Source organism: Xiphophorus couchianus, chromosome 10 (assembly GCF_001444195.1).
Source record: "Xiphophorus couchianus chromosome 10, X_couchianus-1.0, whole genome shotgun sequence".
In the NCBI taxonomy this organism is placed as follows: domain Eukaryota; kingdom Metazoa; phylum Chordata; class Actinopteri; order Cyprinodontiformes; family Poeciliidae; genus Xiphophorus; species Xiphophorus couchianus.
Window position 1 is genome coordinate 6,351,865 of NC_040237.1, and position 17,755 is coordinate 6,369,619.

The 17,755-nt window shown below is 37.8% G+C and overlaps 2 protein-coding genes across 4 annotated transcripts in view; one reads left to right on the forward strand and one right to left on the reverse strand.

Annotated features, from left to right (window-relative positions):
• dock1 (dedicator of cytokinesis 1) overlaps positions 1-17,755 on the reverse strand; it is a 215,075-nt gene that overhangs the window by 75,024 nt on the left and 122,296 nt on the right. For both annotated transcript variants that reach the window (XM_028029430.1, XM_028029431.1), the window contains exons 28-29: positions 3,565-3,666; positions 842-936 (exon numbers count right to left, since the gene is read on the reverse strand). In XM_028029430.1, the coding sequence (XP_027885231.1) occupies positions 842-936; positions 3,565-3,666 (197 nt within the window). The remainder of the gene's footprint in view (positions 1-841; positions 937-3,564; positions 3,667-17,755) is intronic.
• Positions 14,829-17,755, forward strand: part of insyn2a (inhibitory synaptic factor 2A) — a 35,491-nt gene continuing 32,564 nt past the window's right edge. For both annotated transcript variants that reach the window (XM_028029432.1, XM_028029433.1), the window contains exon 1: positions 14,829-15,320. The gene's annotated coding sequence lies outside the window, so the exon portion shown is untranslated. The remainder of the gene's footprint in view (positions 15,321-17,755) is intronic.

Sequence of the window (17,755 nt, forward strand, 5' to 3'; positions counted from 1 at the left end):
TAATAAAATACACAGGTGTTCTTCCACTCAAACATGTCAAAAAGACCTTGTGAAAGACAAATGACTAAAGTCCTTTAATGATATATAGACAACTTGAACAGCAGCAGGGAGACAGAATTAAGGGAGTATTAAAAAACACAGCAAGTCTTCCGATGTTTTTCAAGTCTTTTCATGAGACAAAAGAAGTTGAAAGGGTAGTAAAAATCTTAAAAGGCAGATACTGTATGTCTTCATTCTATCTGGAATTTTCACAGAGACAACAGAAATCTACCTCGACTCAGACACTTGTAGATAAGAAATATGACTTCGGGTTTTCACAGTCAATTTCTGATGTGTAAACCCCTAACAGTGCATCACAACAGGTTCTGTTATTGCAAAAGTCACTTATGAAAAGGAAATATTTTCAGGTGACATATGCACAAAGCAAAGCTCTTGACTAAACTCCTGAACTAAAAAATGTATTTAATGTTTTTTACTTTATTTAAAAAAATAAAAATAAATCAAGCAAGGCAACATTAATAAAAGAGAAAGCTGCTGTGGCACAACAAGCGTCAGAGTAAAGAGATGCTGAGACTAAATTTGGAGATTAGCAGACAGCATACTCCAAAGCATTTATAATTCATGCATTTGTTTGAGGCTGCGCTGACTGCTCATCTGATTGCTACACTGCCGAGGCCTTGTGCCGATATTTGCATGGAGAGAAAAACATTTGGAAAAAAATATTCTCACCCGCTCCCCACTGCCGTTCCTTAGCAACAACAGAGATGGACGTTTTCAAGCTGCATTACTTTTTCCATTTCGTGTTTGGAGTGTGTGTTAATTCAGCAAAAATTTCACTTACTTGTTTTGCATCATGTTCATAATGATCCAGTCCGAGGGGTAGACGTTTTTCCCAATGAGATTTTTAAACATGATAAATGTTTCCATAAGGAAATCCTGTGGGAAAGAGAAAGTTGTCAAAATGAAAACAGTCTGACCTCATAAATCAGAGCAATATGAAGAGGTTTTCATTAACGTTCTATTTTATGAAGGCATGTTACAAAATTCTAAGGACTTATACATCTCTTTCTTTAGACCACTAAACTGTTCCACATTGTGATGGACTTTGAAGCATTTTTTTTTTTTAAAGTTTGTTGATGTAACATGACAAAATTAAAAACGAAGTTTAAGTTGTTGTGCTATAAATTACTCGGAAAGAGAAGTCATATTTGGCTAAAATTGGGTTATAGCTGTACAAAATCAGTGATCAGAAATTGGTCACAAAATCTCAGCGCAGTCTCTATCTAGTTTTAGGGAGATTTCTTCTTAACAGCAATGTCTAAAAACTAGCAATGTAACTATGCAGGTTACTGGCATTAAATTATCCTATCTAGTTAAATGAATTTCTGTGAATGGAAGGGAGTTTACACATGAAGAAAAACTGCAGAACAACAAAGTCATTTGGGTTACTGAAATGTGTCTAAATATGTCCCCTTAACAGAAATCTGTCTCAAATATGTCAGAAAACACTATTTTATTTGTTTATGGTAGGGTTTTTTACAGGTATGTAAAGGCATATAATATTGTTATTTATAAAATGACACCTATTAGGATGTCAGCAAATATGAGTTTAATGAAATAAGAACAAAAACTACTACTGTCATGTAAGGTAAATTCCAAAAAGACTACTTGTATTTTCAACAGATGTACCTGGGAAGCTTATCTGATATATGATCCTAGCTCCATAATCTCCCCAATTCCCTGGCAGACAGATTTTGTTATTTGTTGGGAAGGAGCAATAGAATGCTAATCTGGCAACAGCTACTGGAGAAATGCTGCTCTAAGGGCAGGATTATTTAGGGCTCAAAACCAAAATCATTGGGATTTATTCCTGCTCTCCCACTACATGCTGGCTGCAATAAGTAATCCATTTTCCTCAGTTTCTGTTGTTCATGTAGAACCCTGAAGGCAAGGTCTTTAAGAAATTCAATTTCATACCTTTAAATGGAGGGCAAGAATTTACAAATGCCTCTCAATAAATAAGAAAAATTCAGAAAGTCAATTTACTCCAGTAAATCAATTCAAAAATGTATATATACATATAGTATAGAGTTGCATGCTTTATAATTTACATTTTGCAAGTTACTATGATTAAGGTTTACAGTTAATGAAGACACAAAATTCAGTTTCTTGGAAAATTTGAATATCATAAACCAACAAAAGGAGACTTTTAATAAAGAAATTACATCTTATGACCATACTGTAGCCCACACAGTCATGGTGAATACTGCTATCTAGACGGTCACTGACACAAAATTATGACAAAGAAGCTGCTGCCAAACAATGTAAAAATAAGTGAAAGCAAAACACATAATTCTGAGATCAAAACAGTTCTCAAAGCCCTTCAGACACAAGGGTAGACCAACTTGTGAGTTTGGTAAAGCATTTAAAGAGCTCTCAAAATTAGGCATTCTACTGTCTAGATAACCGCCTTGAAGAGGATACAAGTACAAACACAGTAGCAATGAACCGTGTTTACCTTAAGAAGCTAAAAGAAATTTCTAAAAAGGCTAAATTGTTATCACAGGACCTACAGCAGATTGTTGATATTTAAATTGCAAAGCCTTTACAATGAAAAAGAATGTGTTTTGCAGAAACCAAACAGAGCACTGAGGAAAGAGAACCTCATACAGATGGTGAAACAGAGCTGGAAGTTTCATGGTTGGTGATTTTTGCTGCAGCTAAATTGAAGAAATTTTACCATGTATGAGAGGGTGCTTGAGGAAAATGTAACATCATTTGTCAAAACATTTAACCTCCAATGGAACTAGACTGCAACAAAACGAGGCCTGAAACGTCACTTTCTCTATAAGGCTGTAGTCTATAAAAAAAATAAATAAATTTGACGGGAGAACGTGAAGTTCCTCACGCAAACTCTGGCCCATATGCTTTTTTTGAAGGTGGGTGAAACTGGCAATGCATATGGTGAGGTGGGGAACAGAAGGTGGAACAGAAGGCGGTGTGATCTATAAAGGAGAAATTGCTTTCTGGTATCTGTGCAAATGGTTCTATAAATCATGTCTTTTTTTGGTTTGTTTTTTAGCATATGGGCGTATTTGCACTTTTAGTATTGAACATATGCAGTGTTTTATAAATGAGACCTGAGATCTTTACCTCATGTAAGAAACTCTTAAAACATCTCATGTCTAAAAGCGTATTGGGGAATTTTCCTCAAACTGATGAGACACTGGTAGATGGTGACAAAAAGTTTCTTACTAAAGGTTTTTCAGCAAAAGAGGGTAAGGTGAACTATTGTGGGGTAAGGCTTCCTATCTTTTTCTTCATCTGGAAAACAAATGTTCTTCCAGGACTAAGACAATGTTGATACTGCAACAAAATGACTTTTTCTAAATATGAAAACAATATTTATTTATGAATTCAATTACCAAATTACATATTTTTTTAATCCCTTCTATAAAAGGGTTAGATGTAAGGTAATGTATTATATATATACTGTATTTATATATATATATATATATATATATATATATATAGAAAAGGGCAGACATATTACGATGTACTCACCACCACATCACTTCTTATCTTGCCAAAAGTGTTGATCAGATGACCATAATGATAGACATCCATCTGTCTCAGGATGGCAGTCATGCAGGCCACAAAGCTCCCCTGGAAACGAGAAGGAAGTGGATTCAATAAACAATCGGGTTTAAATCAAAGAACCGCGGCAGAAGGACTCTGTGGCTCTGATTCTGATGGCTTCCGACAAGCTCTGCTGATTGGATCCGACTCCTGAAGCAGGCCTTCCCCGGTTTGACGAGGTGGGCGACCTCACCTAGTGGGTGATCTCATTAACCTGCTGCTCTCCACTCCTCCGCTCTTTTGTCTTCACTGATTGTAAAGCCTGTGAGTTCCCAACAGCTCTGTTTTTAGCACTGCAGTTTGCCGTCCTAGCTGTAAATTTGTAGCCAATCGAAAGAAAAGTCAATGTGCGGCTGGCCGATAGAAAACAAGCTGCTGATGCTGTCTGTTGTCACTGCTTTACAGTGTAAGCGCTCCTCTAATCGTTAACGTAACAACACAGAGTGTTTTCTGATGAGACACTGCATAGGAAAATTACATTCAAGAGTAATTACTCAAGAGATTTATTCAGAGGATCAAAATAATCAGTCACCAAGAAAAGAATCAAGAGCAAAAGAGAAGCAGGAACATAAAACAAGCAAAGTGATATTTGCTAATAAGTAAGAAAAGATGTGGGAGTAAATGGAAACTCATTTTAACAAAAAGTTAAATAAGACTGACATTTTTCAGGAGCAAGATGTGGGTGCTGTTTAAAATAAAACAGCAGTTCTCAAAGGTTTTTAAGTTAAACTGGAACATCTGAAGCAATATTGCAAAAACAAAAAAAAGTTAGTTTAGAAGACTCACATGAAGAGCAAAAAGAAAAACACTAGAGTTAGTTGGCTTTGTTCCACAAGATCTTGAACTTCAAAAACTTTAGAAGTTCAAGTGCTCCCTATTTCCTGACTATGATGCAATATGCTGAAGCTATTTTTATTATGTATATAAAGGTGCATGCATAAACTTTGAAAATGTAGAGGAGGTGATTCAATTAGCTAATCAACCACTGCTAGTGTTCATGCAAACACTTATTAATAATGACCAAAAAAAGCCCAAAAACTATAATACTGACACTGTGACAGACCAAATATTCTGGTAGGGGATTTTATGTTCTGTTCTTTGCGTGGGAAATTTGTGCGTTTTATGATGTTCCTGATAAATATCTGAATGTTGTCTCTGCTCTATTGGCTAGCAAAGTTGTTGTCAGTTGATTGCCCAGTGCACCTTATGCCATCATTTAATTTTGAAAAAATTAATTCTTCACCAAATCCATACCTAGGGGAAATCTAGAGAAGGGATATCATGATAAAAGTGGGGGTTGACAGTGAATTTATCATGCAAGTGATGTAACCCTTGAACCAGTGAGTGCATGTAAGCCTCAGTTATCCTCAGCTCCTCAGCATTAAAAGCTAAGAAAGAATTTGAAAGTAGCACAAAGACAACTGCTCAAGCAAGCATATAAAAGAGGAAAATGGAAAGTTTTATTCTCCAAACTGAAGAACAAACTATTCATTCCCATACACACAAATTGCCCTGTCACCAAGGGGGGCTGGATTTTTTCAGCAATAGCAGTGTATACGCAAGCTTGGCAGTTAATTTATTAATAAAAGAAGCAAAGGGGTTCAAAGAAGGCAACAATCTTCAGAAATCATCGGCTTGGAGCCTTCTGCAGCATCTCTCCCGACCATGCAAAAAAAAGACAAGCCAGATCAGCTGGAGGGTATCCCATATTTGCTCATTCCTGGCATCTCTTCAGCTGTGAATGAATCCTCAAGATAAAACGCCCTCAGCAAACTTTACATGCTGTAAGCCTTAGCATGGGACTTGCAAAAAGGCTCCGAGGCAGCATACAAAAATGTAAGCCCCTTAAGCTGACTCCTAGTTTTCAATCAAGAGCGCCAAAGGACAAGTGATGTACCTGCAGCTGTGAACAGGTGACTTTATTCCTGAAAACTGCCATTGTCCTTTGTTTAGCTTCATCTCTCTTACAATCATCTGCGGAAGAAAGCATCCCCAGAGCACAATTTTGCTACAAAAATCTTAGGGATAATGTGTCTGAGGGTATGAGCAGTGTTGCTTTTCCACAACAGTTGTACATTACAGTGGAACCCCTTCTACTCACAGTTCAGTATTTGCTGATTCACCGATTTGAAGATTTTTTCATACAGCACATCTAAAATATGCTGAAGAAAATGCATCTTGGGAAGATTAAGTACCGAGGCACAATTCTACTTGACACGCTATTGGTTGACGATCGCAAAAGCAGCCAATCCAGGAGTGCCATTCATTTTCGTTGGTGCTGATTGGATGAACTCCTAAAAGCGGTGACGAGGAAGACTATGGATGCTAGCTTCAGCACTACTACTAAGGTATACGTAGAAGCAATAAAATATGCATTTATTAACTTTTTAAAGGATTTGCCGATTTCAGCTATTTGTAGGCTGTTGTGATCCCTAACTCTGTAGATATTAGCTTCTGCTATTGTGTCAAGACAGTTTCGACTGTGCATTTTAAGGAATATTATAAAAAATTTCTTAGAACTATTGAAATGTCTTTCAGTAGAACGGGTCTCAAGATTTTGTGGATTTTACTTGTTCGGTGACAGTTTTTATATTTAGGGTCCTTTATCTCCAATAAAAGGGACAGAATATTTTGGCCCGCCACTTTTCAGAGTTTAATTACCAAAAGAAGTTGAAACAAATGTTACTTTGCTTCTACTACATGAAATACAATGAATGAAAAATGATAAAAAAAGGTCAAGAGGCATAAATACTTCTGCTAAGCACCGATTTCAAGGTACTATAATCAGCTGATGGTGGAGTAAATAGAGGTGATAGATCTTGCAAGCATACTTCCAGATCTAAATATAAAACAGAAACACATGACACAGAAGCTGCTTAGGGGTAATGAAAGAAAAAGATGTAAGATCTGTCTGCAAATGGAAATATTTAGGTCTGCAGTCCAGTTCACAGTTGCCCAGTTTAGTAAAGTTATAATCTTTGCACTCATCTCACAGTCTGTGCAAGTCTATTAAAGTGACAAGCTGTGTATGGAGTAAACCAGAAGCTCTCTAAGGCCAGCCAGAGCTCTTGTGGCTCATCTCTCCACTTTTCTCACTGGAATGACACCAGTAGTGTTACCATGACAACTCTTTCATTTAAACGGGGGAGTTAAAGGAAGGTAGGTCAAATAAGGCCTTCTTGAGGAAGAAAAAAAAAAAAGATTTGGAGATAGAACAAAATATTCCTCCGCACTATTTCCAGAGTCTATCAATTACCTCTTTGATGTATGTATGAGGATATGTGAGAGAACGGAGCTAAAATATATATTTGCACATCCTGTCAGGCCTAATAACTCAGCAGTTTTGGGGGGTTTTTTGGAGGGGGAGTTGAGCCAACAAAGTTAACTGATCAGCATCTTTCTACATTTCATGCAATTTTCCAGCAATGTCACAAGATTAAATAATTTATTATTACATAAAGAGTAAAAAAGGTCCAACATGCATCAAGATATATTAACCTCCACACCATTATACTACTACCACAAGCATGAATTGTTGATACAACACAGGATGGATCTATGATTTTATGTTGTTCATGTCAAATTTGTAACACATTTGCTAAATTTTTCCAATCTGTTATTGGCCAATTTTGATAACTGTGAGTCATTATAGCTGATTTGCTGTGCATTTAGAGAGTATTCCAGATATATTGGATATCAAACTGGTCATTTGAGCTAATGTTGCCTTGTCATCTTGAGCCTGTCTGCACATTTCACTCTGACATCAAAAAGACATCATGCAAAGGAGATAGTTTCTCTTTATTGGATGATCCTCATTAAATCAAAAATATGTTTTTTGACCTTAATTTTCTGAAATACTCAGATTAGCATATTGGCACCAACAACATTTCCATGATCAAAGCCACTTAAATCCTCTGTCTTCCCAATTCTGGTGCTCAGTTTGAGCTTCAGCAAGTGGTTTTCTAAATGCTATAATTGGGTGGCAGGTGACTGCTTGTTTCAATGCAGTGGCCAGTCAGTGTATATCCGCTTAGGCCCTGGAACACCCTGGTATTCACCAGAGCTAGCAGCAGTGTAACTAGAGAAAGGAATGTCTGTTTACCCACCTGGACCTGTTACCACCTCAACCTGATTTCATGAGATGGAGACAATGGATAGACACTGACTAAGAAACTGTAACAGTTTGTGGACGTACTGTAATGGGGGGAAAAAAGGGTTTTGAGTTAGAAACATACATACAATAAGGAGTTGTGACATCAGATTATCGGAGTAGAAATTAGAAAATAATAGTTGAACCCCAAGGAACTCCACGTGATCTTTATTCACTGACATATATAATCATTGCCAAGTGATGTCCCAGACCTACAAGTGAGATCTGAACCAATCTAGCATTATATGAATCACACCACCTTTTGACAGTGTCAATCAGTATCTTATGGTGAACTACACCCAACACAAAAGTTTCAGGTAAATCACTGTTAAGGTGTGTGTCATCTAAGACAATCTCAGTGCTGTGTTTTAAGTAAAACCAACTGGAAAGAACTGACGAGATAGTTTTTGTGTATTGTCAGAGATATTATATGAAAATAAGTACATGCAATCAAAATGTTTGTGTTCATTTTCTATTGTTGTGAAATAACCCAAATAACTTCTTAGTAAAAAAAATTGTCAAAATTGTTTGATTCACAACATAAGCACTAAAGTAGGCACTGTGTATCAGACTCAAGGGTCACAAAACCTATTAACATACCACTACGATGAAAATGCAAAATATCTACTGTTCTTTCTGAAAATAAAGGAAACTTTGCTCCTGATATCAATCACCAGTTCTAGGAGCTGTAGATTTCCCAAACCTAGACTCAATATCCAACTTATGCTTGAGGGCAAATGAAACAGAAATTCAGTGGAAATGAAAAATCTGTGATTAGAGGGCAAAGCCAGACGCGTCATAAGCTGTTATCAAGCTTGTGTCTGTCTTATAATTCATCTCACTTCAGCACCTGACAGAAGCGAAGGGGGAAAAAATTATGTTTGCACAAGCTGGGGAGGGTTTTTGCATTAGCTGATCATTGTTTTAGGCCTTTAATTAAGCCACTGAGGAAATGGCACACCAGTCTATATTGAGCCATGTCCTGAGTTGCCACACATCTCTGGAGAGGAGAGTACTAGCAAGGGAGCAGAGAGAATAAAGAGAAAGAGGGTTTGATGACCACCAGCAGTCAAAATGACTTACCTATTCTATTTTTACTCTCAGTCTGACACTACATTACTTAGCTGGCTGATTACAAAGGAAATGACGTGCAGACAGAATTCTTTACACGTCTGATGTGATATTTAAAAAACAGAAGGAAGCTTTACTTATGTAAATAAATAAATGCACACTGGAAATTTATAAAAGAAGAAGGGTTACCCTTATTTCATATGTTTTTGGGAGAGGGAGACTGTGGAGATGTGTACATTTCTTCCATATTGAAGTCAATATTTGACTATCTTTATTAATAAATATTGTTTGGTGATCTGAAACCTCTAGAAATCTCAAACATCAAAACAAAAAAAATCTACTTCCACATACTATGGTGAATCTGTAGCACAGTAAATCTCTTGATGTGGACATTTCTCTGTAAAAATAGCTTTATTTAATTAGTGAAAAATGAGTGCATTAATTGAACCACACAAACCCCTCAACTCCAGTAAATCCACCATATCTGCCATTCCGACAGGATTGGTGAGTAACTTCTTTCCACCTACAGTCAAAGATTCTCGCTTGGTGTTGAGCATACAAGCTTTTCTGTAAAGGAAAAATGTCCTTCTCTCAATTGAACATGTTAACTTTTCCATAGGTGAATGTTTCTGTTAAGGTAAACATAATGAATTCATCCAAAGAGGTGTGAAATGCCCCTTCGAGCTTCTGTATACTGCAAGATATCAGGAATTGATATAAACTGGAGTATTCTCTTTGGAAATGAGAAAGCGTAAAGATGTCTGCTGCTAAAAAAGCAAACAGCATGTGGATGGTTTTACCTGCCCTCTGACAAGTTCCCTACTCGATTCAATGGAAAGAGGGCTCTCGCTGCCTTCGTGTTGACCTCATGTCGGAGCCAAGTGGGTTTGCTGAATCATGCACAAGTGGCCAAGTGCAGTGTATTGTATGTGTCAACTCTGCCTCTATTTTACAAGCCAGTGTGAGAAGTGCTCAAGGGCTGCTGTTTTTCCATCCTTTTCTATTCTTTGACTGTGCAATTTGTATGCAGGTGGTATTCTACTAATAATTTAACAAAAACTGAAATCCATATTTCTTTTTTGTAAACTAGCACCAAGAAAGGACAAAGCATTGGATAAAATGCCACTTTCTTAAAAAACAGGACACAGGTACTTGGTTTGTAATAGAAATATACTGTACTTCTTGATCACCATTTCTATACATTTAAAGATTTAAGATAGATTGTGTTAAATACAGGTAAATCCTGTAAGAAAAATGTCTCAACAACTGCAGAAGACTTGAGACTGAAGCAAAGATTCTGCCTCCAAGAAGAAAGCAACCCATCCAGAGTTACAATGGACAGGTAGTTCAGTGCATATTATTATGCTGGAATGGCCCAGTGAAAGTTCAGACTTTAGGTAAATATGCTTAAACCCTCCATAAGAGATTTTTAAATTGATCTTTTGGTGTCGTTTTGATGAAAAGACCTTTAGGGATTGCAGCAGAAAGGGACAAGCTCCATCTGACATATCTGGTGGACACATTTTCAGCTCGTCAGTGGCAGAGACTTCCTGTGGCATTGCTGCTGCACAACAGACACAAAATATCAACCTCTAAATTCACACACACGTTCTTTCTCAAACACACACAGAAAAAAGTATTTTTTTAAAAATCTTCCTTTTTCTGTGCTATGACTGCTGCGCTACCAAGCCAGAATAAACTGACAGCTCTCCTTCAAGGAATCCAACTCAACAGAGAAATGACAGTCAACTTTCTCATGCATGCTGTGTGGCTGAATACACTCAGAGCAGCTGATGTGACAGACTGGTGACGAGCCCGCTTCAACTAAAAATGCAAATATTTGCAATTGAGAAAGGTTGAGAAAATAAACAACTTTCCTCTTTTTCTTTGGCAACTACTGTAAATTTTGTTCCAAGAAATAGAAAAAGTAAAAGTTAGCATGAAAGCAGAACAAGCTTTTAGCAAAAAGACAATGAAAAATTGAGCAGTATTTCAATTGCATCAAACATCTTAAAAATTAATGACATTTGTCAGAAATGCAAGATGGAAATGTCTTTATATAAAGAAAAAATGTAGATGTGGTTTAGGAATAAAGAACGTTAAAGCACATGATATTTAACAAGGATGGCAATTTATAGCCATTAAAAAGTGACACCAATTTGGGTTTGAATTTAGTAGAATACCAGATATTGCCACTGTCACATTATTACTGAATATATTCAGCTTTCTCCTGTGCTAAAATTGCAGCCTCTTGCTGCTTAGCAGCGCAATAACAAAGCTTTGAGGTGGATGTGTTATTGTCAGTCTAAAATAAGCAGCCAGTTTGATATAACTGTGTTGTGCTGCTAGTGCACTGTTGAGCACCTGGCAAACAATAACTCAGGAACAAATTTCCTTTTGATCTTGAAAGCTCCTTTGGGTTTTGCACTTGGTCAAGTATTTGCGGATTTCAGCTCTTCGCAAGCGGCTGTGGTCTCTAACCCCTGCGGATACCAGGCATCCGCTGTTCAGTCAATGTGTGTTCTGTTGTTCTGCATGGCTCTGGGATCTGAATAAACTAATTTTTCACACAAGTTAGCCGACATTGCCTGCTTTTAAACAGAAACCTATAAAAAAGTTCACCGACAGCAGTTTTTCAATACAAATCACGTTAAATATGAACTCTCCTGAGCAGCATAAGCAATGGATGAACAAAGTTAGCTTAAAATAATTGATGACTTCTAAAATAGACCTTTCTCAAATTTGTACCCACAGAGACCAGTCAGCATCAACACTACCAGTAGCTCAACTCCAAGGTATTCACAGTAACTAAGGCTCAGTTCACCAACCCATGTGAATCCACCAATCTTATTTATATTTAAAGAGCCATAAAGGTGCCAAAATTTGACATTTTCTTTTTCCTGACAAGGACACATAAAACTCAGGACATTGGTGGTTTTTGTTGCTTTGTCCTCAACTAACCTCAAACCTTGTGATTTTGTAAAAGCTAAATACTTTATTTCTGAAAGAGGCTCAAACTAGGTCCATAGTTTAACTTGCTGTGAAAGTTTTATTTGGTTTTAAAATGTGAAAAATTGAAAAAAAAAAAATTACTAAATGTATTTTTTGTTGTTTTGTTTAGTTGATTTAGTAGTTGGGGCAGCATTGCTATAAACCAGTAGTCTCAAAGTCCAGTTTTCAAGGGCTGGTGTCCTGCAACTTTTAAATGTCTCTGTTTCAGGACACCTAGCTCCAAAATTTGCTTATTAGGAGAACTCCGTAAAGCTTGGCTGCATAAAGTGATTCAGTTTCACCATTTAACTCAAGTGTGCAGGTCAATAACATATCTAAAAGTTGCAGGGCTCTGGCACTTGAGGACTGTAGTTTGAGACCACTGCTTTAAACTATTCATATTAGAGAGAAGTACCTCATGTGCAGCTAAAACAAGTTTGTGTTGTGTCATGGGTATTGCTCAATGCTTTTAAATAAAATAAGATTTTTGAAAATTGAAAGTGTACTGTTGTCCTCTAACACCTGACAGTGCCAGTTATATACATATATTTTAAAAACAATGGTATTAACTAATATCGAAATTGGAAGATCTGGCTTTTTAAAAATCTATAGTCGATCAGAAGACTGCAATTGGCGGACTTTGCAGATAAATCCTAAACCATTTTTTGAGAAAAAAACAAATTTCACTTTTAAGTCTATTATATCAAAATATCTGAAAGAATGTTTAATGTTTTGTTATTTTATCTCCAGGATAAAATACTTAAAAGTAGTTAAGTGTTTTCCATTTTCACCAAATTAAGCATAACCTGAAACCCATTTTTACCCCTCAGTGGACAACAAATTGGGAATCATTGACCTTGAAAATGGTTTCCTCCCAGAGTCTACTTTTCTTCAAAATTAGTTTGTATGATTATTTTGATAAACATGAAAGCAGCAATTATAAAGAAAAGCAATCAAAAATCTCATTTTAATAGACTGAAAGGAGCTGACAAAAGATTTGATTAAAAATGGGGTTAGAGAGCAAGCCAACCACAAACAACTATAAAAAGAAAGAGAATACTGAGTGAAAACATAAGGCATCAATGGAGCAAAATAACCAAGCGTCTTGAATCACAGAAGTCCGAAGCACATTGAAGATCCAACATTTAGAGATTGTTTGTTTTATTTCTGACCCTGTAACTAATAATACACATAATGACTTCACAGGTTCTGAGAGGTGAAAGATCATCTAATACTTTGCTGAAGGAAAGCTGTGAAGCTGTCTGCTGTTCTGTTAAATAATGCTATGAAGTAGTTCACACATACAGACACATAGTCACTCGGTAGCAGCTGCTGTCTGTAGAGCTGCAGCTCATTATCATGAGACCTGAGGCTTCCAGCAGAGCTCGGGTTTTCCCCGACACAGAAGGACAGCGCTGTCTCTAAAAGAGTCAGCTGGTTTCTCACACATCCACTCTGATATGATTAGGATCTTATTGAGGGGGAATAGTTTAACCTTCTTCCTCCTTTTGTTTTAGGGTTTATATTGATTTTTCATTTCAAAATGAAAACTTTTTACCACTTTGATTTTCAAAGTTTTGAAATCGTTTTTTATCTACTTTGTAAAGTTAAGTGATCTGGCTTTAAGTATGAGTGCAGGCCTTCTGTTGTTCAGGGCCCTTCATCTCCTTTGGCTCAACAAGGAATATTGGTGTAGGGGACAACCATGGGCACGGTGGGGAGGAAGATGCAGAGGGGGGCATCTAGCTGATGTGGTGGTCTTCATTTGAGGATTTGGCTCATGTTAATGGCTGATGACCTAGGGTTCATGGTGATGTTCTGAACCTCCGCAAACCAGAAAGGAAGTTAGAGAACGGATGGACAGATGGATGGATGAGTGAACAAACAGTCAGATCATCAGATGGATGGATGGATGGATCAATGGATGGATGGATGGATGATATAACAAACAGCAGAAAAGTGGCTGCTGATAAAAACTTCAAATTTAAACTACTTATGCAGTTTTCTGCTGCTCTCCACATGAAGTGTTCTACATGGTTAAAATCTCAAAATGGAGTCGCATGAACACAAAAGGTCAGAATAAATTTAGTTCAGATGGATAGATGGATGGATGGATGTATAAATATAAAGAGATGAAAGGATGTATGTAAAAACAGATGGACCAATGAATCAAAGAACGATGAATGAATGATTGGAAGGAGTGATAGATAAATTAAACTCATGTTTTGAACCAGTGAATAGGGAATAAAATCTGAAGATCCGAACATTTTATACACTAATTTACTTTTCCACATCTTGAAGTTTTTTTATTCAAATGCCAGCCCTTTCCTGTCAAAGAATCCATTTGTTCATCCATTCCATCTATGGCACACTACAAATCTAAGTAGGTTTGGAAAGAAAAACAGATTTCCTTGTGAACAAATAGGCGCTAACTACTGCCTCGCCTATGACAGATGGATAAATAGCTGAGAAAAGATCAGGAAAACAAGCTCCAGAGAGCGAGGGACAAGCAGATGGAATGGTCTTCCCACACAAAAGGAGAAGAGCTCCAAGGACTTGGAAAAAGTGAGTTGACAGAAGGTGAATGGTCTTGTAATGAAACTCCGAAGAATGATCCCACCTGACAGCCACGGTTCTATGGAGATGTCAGGCAACACAATGGAATTAAACAAACAGGTGTGCATGCAGACCGGCACGTCAGGAACACATCTGCTGCTGTCTTTGATTCAGAGATGCCAGAAAGGTACAACGTTGGAAATACATTTTTGTAAAAGTACAGCAAAATAAAAGTATGAAGAACTTATCGTGATCACTAAGAACTTTATGAAGCTGCCAGATAAAGCCAAACCTTGGAGCTCTAGATCAAAACCTTCCCTCCTCCCTCCAACTCTGCTTCCCATACTCCCTCCCCTTTTCACTTAATCTCTCCCCCCCTCTCTCTTTTTCTCACTCCCTCTCTCTCTCTGTGTGTTTCTCACCCACCTTCATGCACACCCCGACACACGCAAACAGGAAAAGAAGAGAAAGCCAGACAGAGGAACTGCGACGGCATGATGGGGAAATTCTGCCTGCGTGGGCTCCGCCACTGAGGTGTCCAGAGTTCAGCTACAGCGCGCTTCTACGTGTGAGTGTGTGTGAGTGTGGGGGTGCGTGAGCGTGTGTGAGCGTGCATGAGTGTGCATGCATTCAGATGTGAGTGAGTGAAAGCAATCGGCACGGTGCAAAGGGGCAGAGGAGTGTTGACTCAGTCCGGACGCCACAGGATCAGAGGACGCGGATGTGCGACAAGTACTCCCAACAGCTGCTGCCTCTGCCGCTGCTCCGCATGCCTCCGCGTCCTCTCAACTTCTGCCATGGAAAAGCCTCCTCTTCCAGCTCGCCTCTAATCCGCTGAGGGAAACGGGCATGCAGGGGCACAAGCGGGGATCTAGGCTATCGCATCTTTTACGTCAGCATCGCTCAGTCTGAGGTGAGTTGCGCCTTTTTCCTCTCGTTCTCTTTTGTGTTTCATCACTCAGTCTGCATATGCGAGAGAGGAAAGTCTGCTCAAACAACCTCCGGATGGAGGGGAAATCCAGGAAATCTAGAAGTATTGAATATGGTAGCAAGGAATATCTTTACAGAAGATTTCCCCAGATTTTTCAGTCATCTGAAAAATTAAATATGTTTAGCAGAAGAGAATATCAGACTTAAAGATGGGGTAAATATTGTAGAGGATTTTCTGAAACTGAGTTAAAATATTTGAGGTGAGTTTTTTTTATTTGCATCTGACATTTTTGATGCACATTCAACTTGACTGAATCAGCTAAACAGATAAAAGAGGTCTAACATGATGCTGCATTTCCTCTCAATGTTGCAGCTGCATGAGACGGAAAGCTATCTAAAAAAAATACAAAACTAAAAGACGAAGCATTTCCTTCAAAAATTCAAACCAGTTTTGTGCAGAGATTGAAAAGGTAGTCGGAGCTAACTCTAAAAGATAATCAAGGCATCTTCTTACAGATCAGAAGTAGGTGGGGTTTGCAGATGTGTGGCGAGGAATGATGAAGAGAAAACCTTCATGTGTCCAATGTCCTTCAGCTTCCACACAGCAAAGCCAGCACCAGTCACAGTCATCCTCACAACTCTCCTCCCATCCATCACTCTGTCTCTCTTTCAACCATGGCTCTCATCATTGCTCCGATACCATCTGCCCCCTACGGCTTTAGTTCACTTTCAACAAATCCAAAGAAAAAAGAAAGATGGAAGGAAAGACGAGATGAACGACAATATTTTATGTCTGAGAAACTGAGCAGGAAGAAACATTGACCTGTCAATCTGTTGGAAATTGGAATGTTTCTGCAGTCGCAAGCTCCAAAAGGAACTTATTGGGTAAGTTTCACAAGCCCCACCCAAATCATTCAAATGGTACCAATCTGACAACATGAAGTAGGTTAAGAAATCTCAAAAAGCAACAACCTATGCCTCAGTCTAAAGACATTCAAGTACAGATGTGAACAAAGTCACTGACATCAGGAGGAAGAAATACATTCTTGAAACTACAGAAAACCACAGTTAAAGTCCTTTATCCTTAAACAAGAAAACAGTGTTCAGTGGTGAATCTTCCCAGGAGTGATCAGCTCCCAAAATTACTCCAAGACTGCATTATTCACTCACCAAGGAATTCACAAAAAAAGCAGGACACATGAAGCACTACAGACCACATTTACCTCAGTCAGTGTTCACAAATCAGCAAAAAGAATGAGACTGGGCAAAATGTTGCCAAAAGGAATCTTAGTGATTCCCCAAATTTGATCAACTCGCTAAGAGTTGAACAACTGATTGTTAGGCAAGGATGCCATCAATAGGCTGGCTTAAATAGATTTATTTTTCCTTTAACAGCGATAAGAAATCTATTTCTTTCATCCAACTAAAAGGTATTCAAAACCTTTTCCTGGATTTTAAAATTTGGTTAGTGATATGAAGCATTTAAGTTTGACTTAAAAAGCTAAATTAGGAGGTAACTACTTTTTCTCAAGTCTGAGTGTTTTTACATTCAGCCTGCAAAGACTGCGTCCTAATGAAGGTCGAAGTGCAACTCCACCTCCCATGGCCGCCTCCTCACCGGGACGGATGCTCATTCATCCAGAAAACAAATTACTGCCCTATGAAAGAATGACTGCTTCTGGAACAAGCCAGATGTTGCCTTTCATGTGCTAATAGGATTATTAATTAACAGTCTAATTTTTTTTTTTTACTGAGGGAGCGCCATGAAGCTCAGGTGAAACGTGCAGAAGGGTGGCTGAGAAGGGGGTGTACTTTTGTGGGGTTTTATGTGACTGACGCTGTACATCTTCACGCCTGAGCTCTCCTGGGTTTTTGGTGTCGGTGTGAATTGGTGTATGTGTGAGTGTGTAAGGCATGTGTTTCGTGGTAAGGGCCCAGTCAGCAGAGGCTACAAATGGCCCAGAGGTCGATAAAAAGAATTGGTGGAATTTATATCGTCTTTAAATGAGCCAAGACAAAACAGACAGACAAAAACGCTAACTTAATAGCTTTCTGAAATAGATATAAGCATATTGACTTAATCAAGTTAAATATAATTTGTCAATTTTAATTGATATAGTTTCACTAACCTAACCTTATCTTTCTTACAGTATAAAGTAAACTTCATAGTGCTCATTTATAACAGGCAAGTCTCAGCAGAAAGAGGTTTTAAAGCAAGAAAAGAAAAAGTAGATGGAAAAAGAAATCTGTCAATAAACACATTTAAAACACAACAGTATTATCAGCCGTTGTATGGAATATCTAAATATTGGAGATTATTTAAGACTTAAAACTGGGTTTATTGAATTGAAGAGTCAGTAAAACATTATTGCAAGCATGATCAATTTTGAAATAAATATATTTAAGAGACAGATAGCC